Source organism: Hippocampus bargibanti, linkage group LG16 (genome assembly GCF_051943395.1).
Source record: "Hippocampus bargibanti isolate YZ-2025 linkage group LG16, ASM5194339v1, whole genome shotgun sequence".
Taxonomy (NCBI): Eukaryota; Metazoa; Chordata; class Actinopteri; order Syngnathiformes; family Syngnathidae; genus Hippocampus; species Hippocampus bargibanti.
In genome coordinates this window covers 15,335,983-15,354,383 of record NC_142749.1, presented here as the reverse complement: position 1 = coordinate 15,354,383, position 18,401 = coordinate 15,335,983, and the positions used below count along the sequence as shown (strand labels likewise).

At 43.7% G+C, this 18,401-nt stretch overlaps 1 protein-coding gene across 1 annotated transcript; it reads right to left on the bottom strand.

Annotated features, from left to right (window-relative positions):
* Window positions 1-33: 33 nt before the first annotated feature.
* Window positions 34-18,251, bottom strand: LOC148886642 (alpha-tectorin-like). Its single transcript, XM_089017691.1, is given in 26 exon segments — window positions 34-4,709; window positions 5,842-5,961; window positions 6,032-6,116; window positions 6,194-6,356; window positions 7,217-7,465; window positions 7,533-7,696; window positions 7,773-7,975; window positions 8,511-8,621; window positions 8,705-8,985; window positions 9,078-9,364; window positions 9,425-9,805; window positions 10,084-10,283; window positions 10,382-11,021; window positions 11,120-11,748; window positions 12,078-12,648; window positions 13,187-13,269; window positions 13,272-13,796; window positions 13,924-14,494; window positions 14,621-15,033; window positions 15,140-15,305; window positions 15,440-15,577; window positions 15,901-16,188; window positions 16,281-16,420; window positions 16,505-16,569; window positions 17,508-17,560; window positions 18,063-18,251. Coding segments are annotated over 26 exon segments (6,798 nt in total). The 3' UTR covers window positions 34-4,626.
* Between the last annotated feature and the right edge of the window lie 150 nt (window positions 18,252-18,401).

Below are 18,401 nucleotides of genomic sequence, written 5' to 3'. Positions count from 1 at the left end.
GGGGGAATAAAAAAACAACTCGAGCCAAACGTACAAGACAACATCAAAGACGGCTTTGATGTCTTTATTTTCTTTCAACATTCAACATAGCTACAAACAAATGAAAAGGTGAAACAGTTTGAACAAGAAAATAAAAAAAACACAAAGAGAGTATGCAAAATTGTCATTCCAATATTCATGCAGATTAATGTGGTGATTTTTTTAATGACACTATTATTTTTTAATCTGTGAAAATAAAAAAATATGAAAAACTGGACACTTGTATTGTAAATATGGGTTGATGCAATACAGCTACATATATCAATATGCCTTTCTTGATACTTGCACTGTGTACAGTTTTTTTATGAAAGGGTTTTACACATTTACAGTATAGAATTGACATTATTTTACTATGCTTAGAAGAACTTGTTTTTCTACGCTTTCACCGCCCCCATTCCCTTTCAAATTGCTTCTGTGGACTGCAAATGTCCCCATTGTGGGACGAATAAAGGTTTTCTGATTCTGATAAAGAATGCTTGTGCTCCATTTTAATAATTGTCGAAACACAAATGTTGCAAATACATGACAAACTTCTTGTTGGACAGCAACATTTGTTTATTAGAACTGCTTTGGAATACAAATCGGAGGTGGGGGGGGGGGTGTCATAAAATTAACTACCATAAATCTCAGTGGTTACTCTTACATAACAATGTGCAGTACAGTACTGTATATGATGGATGTCATAACAGCTTAGATTGCATTTATTGTTTTTGTTTGTTTGCCAGCAATGTTTTAATTCTGAAACATATTTCAGATTAAATTTTATCTTGATTTTTTTTCTCTTTTACAATCACTGTTAATTTCTCCACCGCGAGGCGAATAAAGGTACATCCAATCCAATCCAATCCATGTAATTGTTTATTTCAGATATTTGATAAAGTTTTGGGGGTATAAGTTTCACATGATAGTAACTTTAGAAAAGTTTAATAAATTATGAATCTGTAGTAATATGAGAAAACAAGTGTTCACACAGCGAAAATCCGTGAAGCGAAAGCCATTCCTTAACACACACCCGCTAATGTTATGTAAGCAGGGATACATAACCAGCTCAAGAATGACCAACAAAGGTCACTCCTTGAATGCACTGTTGGCGCGATAACGTTTTGTTTTCCAAGGCAAATCCAGCAACCGTGTATACAGGTAACATCCGACTTATGACCGACTCGACTTACGACCACAACCTCCAGACCCTATTTTGAACATTCTAAGAGGGGGAGTTTGCGAGTCATTTAGCCTCCGAGTCTCTATTCAACATTTTGAATGGATTTCGACTTACGACCATTTTGACTTACGACCGTTTGGTCGGAACGGAACTCGGTTGTAAGTCGGATATTAACTGTCATTGGCATTTGGTGGTTGAGAATTAAAAAAAAACAACGCAAAATAATTCATACTTTTAATTAAATCACCTCAACAACTTTTGAAAAAAATGAAAAAATAAAATTTTAACCTTATCTGGAAAAAACATGTAACTATTTTGATGAATTTTGAAGATGAAAATAAAGTGTTAGAAATATGTATTGGAAATATCAAACATGACGTTTTTCTGGGGTTTAATTTTGACCAGTGGTGGGCCGTCAGGGCTTGCAAGGCCTTCTCTGCTGTCCTAAATATATCTGAATAACAGACCAATGTGAATTATATATTGTCCAATAATTTTTATTAAATAATTCCAATTGTCTTTCAGCTTCCTTTCATTGATTTTCCCCTGTTGTGCTGCTATCAGATGTTTGTTTTCATATTTAAGCATTTAACCAATCACAGTTCAGCTATCATTTGCTACCAGTTTCTAGAAATTTACCTAGACGCCTTCACAATCAGATCTGCAGGCCCTGGAGCATAAAAATAAATGGAGATGAAACTGTCGCTTTAACGGCATTTTCAAAATGGGCTTTTCGAGACGTCATTAAGGTCGTACAGCTCCGAAGCTAGCAAAAATAGCAAATAAGATTGCAATTTTATGAGCTTATCATGAATCCACACATTCATAGTAAAAATTTTAACAGTTTAATGACAGTATATCGTAAGTTTCTTCAAGTCACAAGTTATTTCCTGGCTAACGGCACCATCTAGTGGACCTGTTGTGTTATCACACCACACTCGCAGCTGTGGAGTGATTCAGACATAGCACTACTGAAGGCCTACGAGTGACATGCATGGCCTGCCACTGATTTTGACATGTTTAAAAAAAAAAATCCAATGTTTCCCCCCCAAAAAAATTTCTAGATTTGGGATTTTTTTTCAAACAATATCACCCTTAAAAAAATAAGCATAATCATAAAAATAATCACAACATGTGCCGGTTTGTGCCATCGCTGGCCAACTGGCTTAAGAGGAAATCCTCTCAACTTATATAAGAGGCTTTGCTGAGATGACGACGCGACTCAACAGGTATGTTTGTTTTATTTCTGTTTATTTTCAGACAAAAGAATTGGGAAAGGCATTTTTACTCATCAGTCACAGCTTGTCTACGTTTTCTAGGCCGGATGAGTTTGGTGGGTCAAGTATTTAAAATTGTATTTCTGATGTAGCTCTTTCTCTTGTTTCTATTTATAATTGTATTTTATTTATTGTATTCTATTTTGTGATTGTATTTTATTTATTATAGTACCTATGCTTGTCTGTGACTGTAAAGTGTCTGAGAGCTTTGAAAGGCGATTAAAATGAAATTAATATTATTTTTAAGACAGAAAAGTCGTTCGCATGGATGAACGATAACTTTTTATTTAAAAGTCACATGTAATATTTCTTTTGTTGCTTCGACACAAATGTACATAAATGGGATTATTAAAAAAAACGTAATCGGTAGAGTCATCAACATGCATAAAAATAAAATAAGTCAAAATATTACCCAAAAAATTGAGAACAAAGTCAGTAGCATTGCTATTAGATTAAAGACGAAATATTCTAAGCGTAAAAACTTTTTAGTAAATTTTGATAAAAATATGAAGAAAATTACAACAACGCTTTTGATGTAAAAATGTTAACCCCCAAACGGTCACAAAATATCGTGGGTTATAACAAGACAAAAAAAATCAAAAAAATAAAATAAAATGAAGGAACAACATCAGGATGTCAAATTAAAGTTGAACTATCGCGCTGTTAATGTGAAAACGAATAAAAGCTTGAGAAAGAATTTTTGCGGAAAACGTCATGAGAATAGTCAAAATATCTTTAACTCATTGGTTGCCATTTCCGAATTTATTCGAGAATTGAAAATATGATGCCGAATTTGTTCAGGTTTTGGTTTTTCTTGCAGAGGGTGCCGATAAAGTGCTGGTCAGACCTCTGGCAATGTTTTTTCCCTTCCACGTGGGGGCAGCATTTCCATTTTGTCCATGTTAGCGTTTTGTTACAGCATCAGCTATTGTTAAAGCGCTATATAAACACCGCAAAATAGCTATCTGGCTGACTGGCTAGCTATCTAGCTGGCTAGCTGTTAGCTATCTATTGGCTTGCTAGCTAGCTTTCTATCTATTTGTCTTACTATTGTATTTGAGTTACTTCCGGGTTGAGTGAACGCTGGCGCGTGTGGCTGCCACTGCTCACCCATAGAAAAAAAAATTATCCTATAACTGTAAAGTGACCTTGAGAGTTTTGAAAGACACTTATAAATCAAATGTATTATTATTAATATGTATGTATTGTATTTTGTACAGCCACCCCCATTTCACGCTCAGATAACTCCAACCCCATATAACTTAGGAATTAACTTTTTTCTGTCAAAAGAAGACAGTATAATGTTTTTTTTTACGCTGAATTGAATGTTTATGTCATCCTAAAACACAATATTCTGTGGGTCCTGCAATTTGAGTGAAAATGTAAAAAACACTGGCACTGGAGTGGGTATATTTTTCGTCTGGCAGTGAATGAGTTAAAATAATTTATTTGTATTCAAACGAAAATTCTTCTAACACCTGAATTTAAATCAAGGACATTTTTTTCGCCTCTCACACTGAGGCGGTGATCATTTCTCAGTAAAAGTATGTCACCTTTCAAAATGAAAACAAACCACCCCGTCCCGGTCATTGAAAAGAACAAAACAAAACAAAACAAACACAAAAATAAAAGCAGACCAGACGTCGTCACGTATCGTATTTAGACAACACTGTCAACGTCACGCATGAGGAAAATTTCCTGAGGTACACCGCCGTGTTACTCGATTGACGTCTGTACAAACTTTCGATGAATCGGGGCAGGGGAACCTTTTTTTTAATGCAAGCTTGGAATTTTGATGACTTCATGCGCACAGAATTGTAATTTTTTTGTCGTACAATAACGTCTTTTCCCACTTCATAAATTCTTTAAATTTTTCTTCCTTTTTTAAAAACATGTTTTGATGTAAACTGAAGTTTTTTTCCCTGAAAATGAGAACTTGTAAAGCCTACCTTTGCCGCGAGAGGTTCACCCCAGGCCTGGCTTGGAGAACATTTGAAGACTAAAATGTTCGTTGTACAGCACCACCTAGTGATGCTGACAGAAAACGCACATAGGGACATCGAGAACGACGACCCCTAGAAACAACGCAGGACAGAAGAAGGTGGAAGTCAAGAATCAAACCGATGGGTGTTTTTGGACGATTGGGCGTCAGCAAAGGAGAAGGAGGAGCACGGAAACGGTGGCGCTCAGGAGGGGTTGAGCAGGTGCGGGTCTGCAGCTGGAACTTGGTGCTAGGACAGTAAGTAAATAAGTAAATAAAAAAATAAATATGTAAGTAAATAAGTAAATAAATAAGTAAGTAAAAAATAAATACATAAATAAGTATATGAGTAAAGGAGTAAATGAGTAAATAAGTAAATGAGTCAATGAGTAAACATGTAAATACGTACATAAGTAAAAAAGTAAACAAGTAACAAAGTAAATAAATAAAATAGTAAACAGGTAAATAAATGAATGAATGAATAAATAAACACACAAATAACTAACTAAATAAATGAAAGTAAACAAGTAAATATACGTAAATATGTAAATATGTAAATACGTAAACAAGTAAACCAGTAAATAAGTAAACCAGTAAACAAGTAAACAAATAAACGAGTAAATAAGTAACCAAGTAAATAAATGAATAAATACATGAATAAATAAATAAATAAATAAATAAATAAATAAATAAATACATGAATAAACAAATAACTAAATAAATAAATGAACAAATAAACAAATACATTAATAACCTAATATAAAATAAATAAATGAATAAACAAACAAATAAATAGACAAATAAATAAACAAATAAAAAATAGACAAAAAAATAAACAAATAAATACATAATAAATACATATATAAGTAAATGAATGAACGAATGAATAAATAAATTAATTAAAAAATAGATTAATAGAAAAATAAATACATTCATTACTAAATAAATAATTAAATACAATGAATACATACGATACCATACATAAAATACATACCATATATACAGTACATCCTGTTAAACGCTAAACATCATTTTATTTTATTACACATGGTTTTATTTTCTCGGACCTCCGTGTGATTATATATCCGGTGGATGACGTCACATCCTGCCGCACTTTACAAAAGCTCTCCGAAACAGCTAGGCCGTTCTGTTCTCCATTATGTGCCGTCCCAAAGATTAAAGAATCTTTTTGTTCTTACTTTTGGTTCCTGCTTCATTAATAAATGACCCTAACATCGGGTGACGAAACCCGGGAGTCTCAACTACCGCACTGTTCAGTTTTGCACGAAGCACATTTCAATGGTGAAAATCGATTTGAGTTCCAAACATGGTCACGAATGCAATTATGGAATGATGTCAAGGGAGCCTTGAAGTCGACTTACTTCGACATGTCTTCCTGTCAGCTTGCAACATCCCTGTGACGCAGCTGCACACGGGACCGATCGCCTTACTGGTGCACATTTGCTCACAGCCGCCGTTGTCATCCTCGCACCAGTCCGACACTGAAACGATTTCACCATCACAATGTACGCAGATATTGCACTGAAAAGATGTCCAGATAACGTGGCTTACCGTGTCTTCGTATGGGTCCAACACTGAGAATATGATCTTTGAGTAAGCCATCTTTCGACGACATCCTCCTTTTGGGCGGACAATTCTGCACATTTTTTTTTAAAAAACATGATACAAATGGCGCTAACTACGAGTGCTCGAAGGCGATGGTGGTCCCCTCACCACTTTGCAGGCGTGCCTCTCGGCGTCGCACAGCGAAACGTCGCAGTGCAGGTGCACCTGGTTATAGTCGCCGATGAACTTGAAGACGGTAAGGTGGAAGCGGCAGGTGAGCGAGGCGCCGTTTTCCGCCATGCCGATGGTGTTGTCCTTGGCGTTGGGGCATCTGAGAAGGAAGGCAAAAAGATCGGGATGGGCTTGTTGTAAAGCTTGTGGTAAAGTTAAGTATTTCTATCTTTTAAATAATATTTTTCACCTTAATTTTCTTAGTAGAACCAGACTATATTTTTTCCTGGTTTCACCTTAATTTTCTTATAAAAAAAAAAAAAAAAAAAACACATACACATACACATACATATATAGAAATAATTAAGGTGAAATTTTTTTTTCAAGGGAAAAATTCTCTTAACTTAATCTATATAAATATATATATTGCATATAAAATGTTATTTATTATTAATATTAATATTATTAAATACAGGTTTGATTCGTTGTCAACATTACTTAAAAATGTAATTAACTTCAAGATTCAAAAATGACAATTCAACATGACTTAGATTTAAAAATTAAAATTGGGGCTGAGTTGGCACTAAACTGAGATATATTTAAGATATTTAAAACTCATAACATTAAAGCATAAAAATGAATACAATCAAAATGCATTGAAAATGAATGATTGATGTTAAAAAATGTTACATTACGAATCATTTTTAACATTATTTAAAAATGTCAATTTCAAGATTTAAAAATGACGATTCAACATGATTGAAATTTAAAATTAAAAATTTAAATTTAAATTTAAATTAAAATTGGTTTAAATTAAAATTAAAATTAAAATTAAAATTAAAATTAAAATTAAAATTAAAATTAAAATTAAAATTAAAATTGGGGCTGCTTTGTTACCTTGAGCACTAAGTTGAGAAAATGACAATTTGATCTTTTTTTCTTGTCGAATCATGATTAATTATTATTATTATTATTATTATTATTATTATTAAAAAATCCAAAGTAACTTATTCTTCCCACCCTCGCTCGATGATGACATAGCGGAGTCGGTCACTGCTGTTGCGCGACGGCGTGGCCCAGCACGTATTGACCACCAGGATGAGCTGATTTCCGTCAGCTCCCTCCACGAAGACGCCTACATAGAGGACGTCCCTCGTGCTGAGGACCACCTCGCCTTCCCTGTAGGGTTGTCGGTATGAGGCGTTCTTGTACAACGCCATCTTGGTGATGAAGTTGCCTGCTTGGGTTGCCAAGGTGAGGTTGATCACGCTGCGGAGTAGAGAGAAGGATGTAATCCAAACGTATGACATTGATGCCCGCGAGCTAATTGGCTAACCTGAGGATAGGTTTGAGAACAGTCTCCAGTGAGATCTTCAGATCCAGTTCGTAGGCGCAGGAGAACTCAACGTTGACGGTTTTGTCCCTAGTGACCACGTTGCCTGTGTTGTTGACGCTCTCGATCCACACTGTGTTTTTGTACGTGATGTGCGTGCCGTTCGACTGTCGAAACAGATCCGAGTCAACACAGACAAAAGAACCGTTGGGCAGTCCACATTGTTGCCGCGGTCCGACTGACTTGCACGATGGAGCCGCAGTGTCCTTTGGTGTTGTTGATGTGGAATGAGATGTAGTCCTCTTCCTCCACGCCGGCGCATCGTCGGTCGTTGACGCGTATGTCGCCGCGTTGGAAGCCCAGCTGGAAGAGTTTGCACTTGGAGATGGACACCTTCATCACAGCGGGCTTGCACGTCACCTCCGCTTCCATGATATCGTCGTCACCTGATAGACAACCATCAGGCTGTGAGAAACTCACCAGCTATTAATGAAGTTGCTAGTGTGTCTGCTTACATCTGTTGCTGTTGCAATATCACAACTTCCAAGATGTAAAACCCAGAGCTCCTTGAGACACTTTATGCAAAAAGCTATCCATTTCATCAAGCCATCAACGACCATAACAAAGGTAAATAAAACGACTTATTTCTTTAATTACAATACCAATTATTATACATAAAATAAGGTATATCGTGTGTAATTTTAAGGCTTATTTAGTTGAAAATTATGTTTTATGGAAACCTGGGAACAGATTATTCTCATTTTAATGGTTTCCTATGGGAAATGAATGTTTGAAATACACACTTTTCACCTTACACACACTTTCTGGGAACCAATTAAGTTCATAAGGTATCACTGTTTATAAAAATACCATAAAAACTGTCTACCAAGAAGATACACTATCATCCATTTTATATTATACAGGATAACGGGTGTACTGGAGGCAAGCTAAGCTGATTTCGAACAACAGGGACAACCTTACCTTCATGGTTGGGAGGCAACTCGGGGCATCCGCACAGGTCGCCACCATTCTCCAGCTTGCAGGTGAAATCTGTACAGGTTTCTGTTGCGCATGGGTCCTCGATCCATTCTGCTAAAAAACATGGTCGCACGCGCAATGTTAGCCAAACAGACGGAAGCACAGGCACAGGCGCAGATACAGTAAAGGCTACTTACAGCAATTCTCTTGAGCGATCCACTCGGTGGTGAGGGCGCCCATGGAGCGGCAGGCCTCGGCGTAAGCGGCCAGCGAGCTGCACACTTGGGCCCCGCGCCGGTTGGAGCAGCCGTCCAGGTAGCAGGAACGGTAGAAGGGTCGCGGGTCCAGCAGACCGTGACAGGGCTGGAAGAACCCTTTAGTCTCGGTCAGCTTCAGGCATGTGTCTTCGTGCTGAAGCGCCAACACGACCGCGTTGTCGCACGACTGGGCCAAGTCCTCGTACTGGACCTCGTTGCACCTGATCCAAGACCATCCAATTATATCACAAAACTGAGGACTCAGCGTTGAGTATTTTCGGTCCCTGTAGCTCCTGTGCGCATCCTCACCCACCTGTCCTGAATGCCGTTAGTTTTCCAGCTGTGGGCCAACTCCAGAGCGCTACCGGCCGGCCTCCCCGTGGAGGTGATGTAGTCATCCCCGGGGTCACCGTTGAAATTGCCGCAAAGGCCGCACAGCTTGTCCTGAAGTCGCGCACCCATGCTAACGCTCAGCGTGTTGAAGCGGTTGTAGCGCACACGGATGTCCTGCGGGGAGTCAATGTCGATGAAGCCCTCCGACGCCGACAGCCGTGTCATCAGACCGGTCATGAAAGGCACAGTTACCGGAGTGCCGTTCACCTGCGTCGGGATTGACGATCGTAAGAAGCGAATCCACCAACGTGGCACTCGAGTACCCACCTTGACCATATTGCCTGACACGAGGATCTTCTCCTCGTTGATATAGAGGTAGACGTGTGTAATGGCGGTGAGGTTGGTCACGCTCCACTTATCGAAATTAGCGATGAGCTGGAACGACAGGTCGGGCAGCTTGTGGCAGTTGGTGGACAGTACAAAGGAGCAAGAAGCAGGTAGGCGCAACGAGGCGCCGTCGAAGGTTTTGAACACGCCTCCGCCCGACGCCACACACTGCTGGGAACGTCGGGCGAAGCAACCGCGCACTCCGTGGCGCAGGCCGCACTCCTCATCCGCTTTGCAGCGCCGCGGGTTGCATTGCACCAGATCGCGGCCGATGCACTGGCAACGTTTGGAGCAATCGTCATTCCAGAAAAGCTGTTTGGACTACAAAGAAGCCAGAAAAACATATTATTCCAAATCAGAGAACTGATTCAAAGTCGCCGTTTGGTTTTTGTACTCTGCTCGAAAATGTCAAGCGAGTAACGGATTTAGCTTTTTGTGGCTATTCTATGCTGAATGCAAGCAGGTTTGATTAATCATCCGTTCCTGTTCCCATCAACTTAGAGTAATGCCGATCCAAGTTGACTGACTGATGCAACGTCAACTGCACATGCCATCATCCAACCTGAGGGGCTAGGGGGGGGGGGGAGTGTCACACTGACCTCGTAGTACTTCCCGTCACTGTAACAACCGCAGTTTTGAGGTAGGATGCAGCTTTTGCCGTTGAGGACAAAGCCCTGGTCGCAATGGCAGCCCTCAACGCAATCGTGGCTGCAGTCCCTCTGGCTACGGGCGGGAGGGCACTGGGGCGGGCAGGCCGGAACGCAGATGGAGTAATGGCTGTTCGGCGGACACCTCTGGACTGGAATTGGGAGGGTTGGGCGTTTAGAATAAGAATCAGAATCTTTATTGGCCAAGTATGTAGAACACACAAATTGAATTTTTCTTGATAGCACTCACCACAGGGCGCAACGCGTCGCCAGCCAGTAGCGGGTACTCCTTGCGTTTGACAGGCGGTGGCGTAAGCCTGCAACCAACCACAGATGGTTTCCCGAGCGCCCCCATCTAAGCAGATGTCCCGCAGGCAGCTTCGGTAAAAGAACTCCGGCGCCACCTTGCCGTGACAGGGTGCAAAGGCACTCTGTCGATCCGCCATTATGGCGCACAACCTCGCCGCCTCTGGTTCCGCAAAGACGTAGAGACCGTCTCGCAAACGGAGGCGGAGTTCCGTCGAATCATCCATGTCATCATCATTGTCATCGGTTGAAGCAATCGCACCACCGCCTAGCGTGGTTTCATCCCCGAGGCCGCACCTTGGACACAAGTCGCCGCAGCCCACCCGGCAGAAAGCGTCCCTGTCAGCCCAGGTTGCGGCCCAGTCATCGATACTCCGGGAGGCCAGTGGTGAAGGAAAACCCCCGCAGAGCCCGCAGGATGTCTTGTAGAAATGATGGGGTAAAGTCACCACAAGCAGGGTGTTCCAGTCGAAGGCCACCTTCAGACCAAAGTCCGTCTCCAGGACGAGCAGCGTGCCCAAAGTGAAAATGGTAACCTTCCCTGGGGTGAGCCTCACGGGAAGATACAAGCGTTCCTTGTTCACCTGAATCAAATTAAGAGCAAAGGGTCAATCTTGGGTTGAAAGTTTTGAAACAGCCACTGCGGTTCAATAGAAATCGAATTATTTCACTACGGACTCACCATGGCTGTGTTCTTGTAACTTCTGGTCACCTCGATCTCAAAGTCAAAGACTTCCAGGACGAATCCTCTCACCCAAACCGCCTGGCCTACTTTCCGGTCCTCATTAAGAGCCGATAGTTTAAACCGAGGTAAGGTTCCATTCGTGTTTGCGTTATCTTTGCCGCCACAGTGCGTGGTGACCAAGATGAGTCTACAAGAGCTCTGTAGCTCAAATGGGACACCACCGAACGGCAGGTAGTGTCCGTAACCGGCCACCACGCAAAGCGCTTCGATCCGAGGCCTGCAGTAGTAAAACCCATCGTCCTCCTGGCAGTACTCCTCGGGGAGGCAAGGTGCCGCAAAGCAGTACACGCCATTGTCCGACGCGTTGCAGTAGCAACGCTCCAGACAGTCCCGGTCCGTCCAGAAGGTGTGGTTGGCGGGAAGACGCCGGTCGACGTCTGGGATGGCGCATCCGCAATCGCTGTGCGATACACAGAGGCCGTCCAGCAGGGCGAAGCCGTCCATGCAGCGGCAGCCCTCGCCGCACGGCAATGGGCAGGCTACTTCTGGTTCTCCCAGACCGGCGCATGTTCGGGGGCAGGCGCTGGCGCACTCGTTGAAATGGCTGTTGGGCGGACAGGGAAGGGCTGGGACGTGGTAGGGAGAAAGATGAGCCTTCGCGTTCCTAATGTTATGCATTTACAATTCATACCATATTTTCCGGACAATTAGGTGCACCGAATTATAAGGCGCATCTTCAATGAATGACATGTTTTCGATATGTAAGGCACACCGTAATTGAATATTCACGTGACTTCACTTTTAACACTAATTAACTTTTTGTAGCAGTCAAACAGAAGTAACTGTTCTTTTGTTGTTTGTCGCATTTGCATATAAGGCAGGGGGTAATCTTTTGAAAATGAAGGCTTTTGGGTGCGCCGCGTAGTCTGGAAAATACGGTACTCGATCCACTTACGGCAGTTGGTGGCCACCCTCCAAGAAGTGAGGACCACCCTTGCATCCCGACAGGTGGCGGCGTAAGCTTGCAATGAGGAACAAAGCGCAGAGTGGTTGCCGTCCTTCACGCACATGTTGTACAAGCAGTTCCGGTAAAACGGCGACGGATTGACGGCGCCGTGACACGCCATGAAAGAACCGTTCCCAGGGTCGTTGATGTTGCCGCACATCCTGGGACTCTGATAAAAGCGCAGGTCCGTGCACGTACGGTACAAGTCGTCACAATCGCCGTTGCAGCTGATATCGTCGGCGATGGAACGCCAACCGTCCGAGAACTGCGAGGATGACTCGGCCAGGCGTCCGTTAGGGAGGCGGAAGTCGTCGGTGGGATCGCCGTTGAAGACTCCGCACAGGCCACACGTGACGTTGTAAAACGCGGTGGAGAGTGAGACGTTGACGGATCCGCTTTGTGTGTAGTGAACGCGAAGATGGGGGCGAGATTCCACCACCGTGGCATTGCCTGACGCTCTGTAGACCTTTATGGTCTGCGTCGCATGGACGTAGGGGAGGGTGATCGGTTCACCGTTGACCTGGGATGCCAAAAACAGATCATTAGGCTGGGAAGTACAATTGAGAGCAGGGGTTGTCAATTTCTTTCCAGGACAAAAAAATTAATCCGTACCTTTAAAACGAACTTCAGGAAAACCATAATCAACACATATTTATTTATGTATGTATTTATTTTTTATTCAACTGTTTATTTCTTCATTTACTTATTTATTTTGTTGTATTTGATTTATATTTATTTGTTTATCAGTTTATTTATATATTTGTATTTGTGTTTTTATGAATGTATGCATTTGTTTATTTATTTATTTAGTCATGCATTTATTCAATCATTTATTTATTCAATCGTTTACTTGTTCATTTATTCATTTGTTCATGTGTTCATTGATTGATTTTTACTTGTTTATTTTGGGGGCAACGAACAGTTCGCTAAATTTCAATTTAATTTCTTCCTCATCATAAAATATCAAATAGAATAATGTACAGTTCAGAAAACGTGATTGTTTTTTTGTAGCTCCCAAAAAATCCACTCTATGGACTTGGGGAAACGCCACAACTCACCTTCACCGTTTCTAAATCCAGCCCTCCCAGCTGAACCTCCAGGTTAGCAACCGTAACTACCAGCGGTCTTTTCCAAGCAGGGCTTTGTTGACCAGCCGTCTGCCTATCTTCACCTCCACCCTTGAACCATTAGCTGGCACAGCGCCACACAGCCTCAGCAGGTAGTAGGAGCTGTCATCTGGGAACAGCAGGAAGGCGCCGTCAAAGGATGATGTCACAGCGTTCTGAGCGATTGAACACAGCCCCTCTCGTCGAGGGTAGCAACCCAGCGTGCCCACCTCCGCCGTGCACACCTCGCCCTCCTTACAAGAGTCGTTGAAGCAAGAGATATGACCCGTGGTTGTGCAGGTGCAGCGGAGGCTACATTCGCCTCCGCGACCGTCTGGGCCGGTCCAAAAAGTGTCATTGAGTGGGTAATAGAGGCCGTCGTGCTCACAGCCGCAGTCGTCCCGCTGTACGCAAAGGCTGCCGCTGAGGACGTAGTCTTGGTTGCACTGGCAGCCCTCCGTGCAAGGGTGAGGGCAGTACAAGGGTGCGGTGACGTCCGAGCAGGAGGCTGGACAGGCGCTGGTGCACACTTCGTAGTGGCTGAACGGCGGGCATGTCAGTGCTGCGATCCAACGACAGAGGAGAAACGTAGTCAATCGGAAATGTTGTGGTGTTGAGAATTTTTGGAAATGCGTCCAAGCGGTTCCAAACGACTGAAAAACGTGGACAGTGTCCAATGCCGAACTCACCACAGAAAGTGCGAGACCTCCAAGGACGGATGGAAACGCCCAGTGATTGACAGGCCAGAGCATAGGCTTGGATGGCTTGGCAGAGGGTAGTGATGTTGTCCTTGTTGCTACACATATCGTAGACACAACTGAACACAAAGGCGGTTGGATCCACCACAGATCTGCAGTCCCTGAATGGGCCGTCCGTCTTGTTTATAAATCCGCAGTAATCCGTGCCGAAATAGAAGGCCTCCGTTTGCGCGTCGCAAATGCTGCAATTGTCCACGCAACCGTCCGTGCAATGCCAATCAGCACCCTCGGCTCGCCAGCCGCCGCCCAGTTCGGCCACCGTTTCCGCCAGGGTGCCATCGGGAAGGACGGGGTCATCGTCTGGGTCATCGTTGTAGTTTCCACAGAGACCACACGTGTTGTTGAAATAAGAGCTCGGTAGGGAGATGGAGGCATAGTGCTGCCCGTCGTACGTCACCAAGAGTCCAAAGTCTGTTTCTAAAGCAACAGCCAATCCGGACTGGTAGATCCGAACAGCACTGAGTTGAAGCAGAACTGGTAAAGTCTTCAACAAACCGTCCACCTAAAGACATAATATCAGAAGAATCTCAGTCATGGGATACGGTCAAACTAAAACATTAGAAGACCAATTGCTTGGTGACTCGGGAGGAGGAGTTAAGTTCGATTCATTTTCCAAACCAGATCTCACCTTAACAGTTCCTAAAGTTCCTTTCAGCAACGTGACCCGGTGACCGTACACCTCCACAGTTACATCTCGCAACCAGGAGACGTCAGACACGCCACGGTCCTCGTTTTGGGCCTGGACGCTGAAGAAGGGCAACCAAGCCGCTTCCCAGCAAGGCCGAGCAAGAAGGTAGGTACAGGTTCCTTGGAAGTGGTAGAGTAGACCGTCGAAGGTGTGGTAGTGTGGGTCGCCGAAGACCACGCAGGTACTGGTGCGGGTGGGTTGGCAGTAGAAAGTGCCCTCCTGTTGTTCGCAAGTCTCCAGTTGGCCACACTGAGCGTCTTGGCAAAGCACCTCGTTGTCCACGTCAAGGCAGCGGCAACGTCGTGAACAGCGGTCTGACAACCAGAAGACCTCCCCTCGTCTGTAAAAACGACCTGAGTGGGACGTACATTAGAAGACATCTTAAAAACAAGACCACCAGACTCTGAATAGAATGTTAGGAATAAATCATGACAATGTCACAATGAACGCCAAACTTGCCATTGTAGCCGCAGCCGTTAGCCGGGTCGATCAGCTCTGGGTCGACCCGGAAGATCCAGCGTCCGGGAATGTTCACATTTGTCGTCTGTTCAATGTTCACTACATCGATGGTTCGAGATCCTGGCAGGTTCAGGAAGTGGCCAACTTCTCCGCTATTAAAACCTGACTGGAAAGGGGCAAACGGACAGTGAGGTAGACTTTGGACGCCGACAGACATAAGTTCGGACATCAAGGTTCTTTCACCATGATAGGACCAGAACTCTACAACGGTGATAGAACCTCAAATTAAATCAAGCATACCTGAGCTGTGGTGCCACCTAGTCCGGTTAACGGATCTCCGCCACTGGCCGTGCCAGTGCTCCAAGTGATTTCCTCATAGTTGAACAAGGCGAAGGACATGGCACCATCTGAGATTAGCACAGTTTGGAATGTGTTCACCTTTTAATCAAACAAGAGGAGTGAAACAGTTTTACCAAAACAGAGAAATAGACCAAAGCAATCGAATAAAAGCAACAAAATTGCACTTGGGTCTCAAAATGTTACAATGGGCAATCCGATCAGTGCTTTACCCCGAAATTTCCTGGACCTTTGACAGTACTACACCTCAGTGAGGTCTTCTTTTGGTATCAGTAAATCATTCTCTAACTTCATTAAGACCCCAGTTTCTGCAGTCCCCAAAATTGAGACCAACATCTAATGGATCATAGAAACCCAAGTTCTCGTCAACCCAATTGTAGAATGTAGGTTTTGGAGGCCATTACCGGGGTAGTCTGGCTTCCGCCGTAGAAGGTGACCTGGTGCCACGTGGCGATGAAAATCCAGGTGGCCGTGAAATCGGGGATGTTCTTGAAATGTCGGCGGACGTCATGCGTCGCCCTTTCCAGTATCTGCGGCAGGGTAGTTTCCCTGTAGTAGATGTCTCCACGGATCCCGTTGTGCACATCAGCCCAAAAGGGGGAGATGAAGGACCGGGTGTCGCTCAGTGGGAACGCCTCGGGCGTGAACTGACTCACATGCTCGCTGAAGGATATCACGCCGTTGTTGTTGACCTGGGAAGACAATTTGCAGGTTGGTAACTGATTTTTTTAAGGTTAAAATCGACTTCCTTAATTTAGCTTTATATTTTGTGGTCACTTCTTACATAGATGGTGCGGTAAGGGGTAGTGAAAAAAATGAAAGGCACAAGCAAAGGAATCTCAGGGGAACTCCCATCATCCATCTTGGGGGTCTCCAGATCCATGTGGGCGGGGCCAAACGGATATAAGACATCACGATTCGCAACTATAACGGAACACAAAACACAAAAAAATGGATGGGGCTCATAAGAATCTGCGTCATGTTGCGCGGTGTTCAGATTTTACATACTTCTCGTGCGAGCGGCGACGCTGACGATTAAGAGCAGAAGGACCGCAATGTCTGGCGTCACCATCCTACAAAAAACATGTACGAATTTAGAAGGAATCCAGAATCAGAGACATTGGATGGAAAGCTATGAAGCAAGTCATATTCTATGTAATCATAAAATATGTTTTGGCCCTTATGAGGCTACTACTACTTCTTAAAGCAGAGGCTCCCAGGTCTTCCCTGAGGAACACCTGAAAAGAAGCCATTGTGCGTGGCGGGACAATGTGTCAGGATCACATTAGCCTTTACGGTCCCTTTGCGAGGAGACGCCGGTGGATTACAGGCTTGCTCTCCAACTCGACTGCTACAAGGTCGCCTTACTACAAATTACCACTGAGGAGGGGTGAAGCGGTGGGGGGTACTAATGGATTGGAGGGATGTCTTTGGCTTGCCAAGGTCAGATCAGTACAGCAGCAGCTTGGCAAACCCCGCCTCCCATCGGCACACTATTTTACTTTTGTGCAGACCAAACAGAGACTTACAGATGAATATTTGGACGATTCAAAGGTGGCATTGGAAAAGGCCTGCAGGTCAGAGGTCAGAGCCCAACGGCAAAAATATACTCTCAACTTTGAAGAATGTGGGTATAAACATCGTGGAGATGGGTTGTGTTTGGGTGTCCCTGCATGACAATAAACCAAAGCGGGGAGCCTGGGTATTCTCAGGCATCAGGGGCAACCTTTTTAGCCTCAAAAACTAAACTCAGGTTAAAGTCTTTGAAATGTGGTGTGGTTTAGAGGGCGACCATGTCTTGCCCAGGTACAAAAACAGTCAGTTTAAAAAAAATGTGTAGGAATGATGCCAAAATTCACTGAACATCTATCTATAGTATACTGAGGCTACGGTTTATTAATCGGAATGAATGTGATACAAGGTTCAATATGTTTGCAAATATGCAATTTGAAGCTGTACAGAGTTTGAAGTCCGGTAAATCAGAATCAGAAAGCTTTTAAAGGGCACTTACCTGCCTTGACGAGATGGGCGTGGAGCACCTGTCTCATCCGACCTTGGTAACCTCTACGCAGCACAGTCCCATTCAGCGGACGAGCATCCGACAAGTCGACGGCGTCTGATTTTCAGCTTCCGCAAATCAAACGTGAATCCTCTGAAAGAGGTTCGGTCATGTGTCGAAACTGCGCAAGTGACGACCTACGCAGGGCCGATTTCAATTTAAATCGGGATCAGAGGGGGAGGAGTTGTGGGCTGGGTTGGGGGACGGAGGGAAGGGGCAGGAATGTTAGGAAGCGAAGGAGTGAAGGGAGGTGGACATGTGGACTATGGATGGGGAGACATTAGCGTATAAGCTAGGAAATGTCAAATATTGTATGACCTATGAAAATCATCTATGTCCAAAAATTTTATATTTCCCCATACTAGTATCAAATCATTTAGAGAAACGTTACACCAGACACATCTGTAAACATCACAGAAAACGAAGATGTTCTTTTCATCTTAGCCGCTAACGCAAGATGGGTTGAATTTTGACTCCGCAAGACAAGCAGTCTCCGGAGATTCTCGCCTGATAGTAAGTGGATGAAATCTCAGGTGGGTATGAGTTGATGGGTTGTGGGAAAAGGGGGTTCTGAGGGTACTGAGTCGTAAGCTTTGTTGCCGGAGGACAGTGGGGTGTAACAGGAGACCAGGATTGGGCGGAGAGCAAGATGTGTGAGAAAGTCTCTAGGGATGAGGCCAGGACCTCCGCTACCATTAAGACACACTGATGCTCCCTTAGCTACGGTTTCTTTTATGAAGCCCTGCTCAGGACGTGGCATAAATGGACTCATCGGTTGAAAGGCGGTCATGGAGAAGTTCTTGACTTGGGGATTTGTGGTTTCGGAAACGCATCGCGATAATGTTA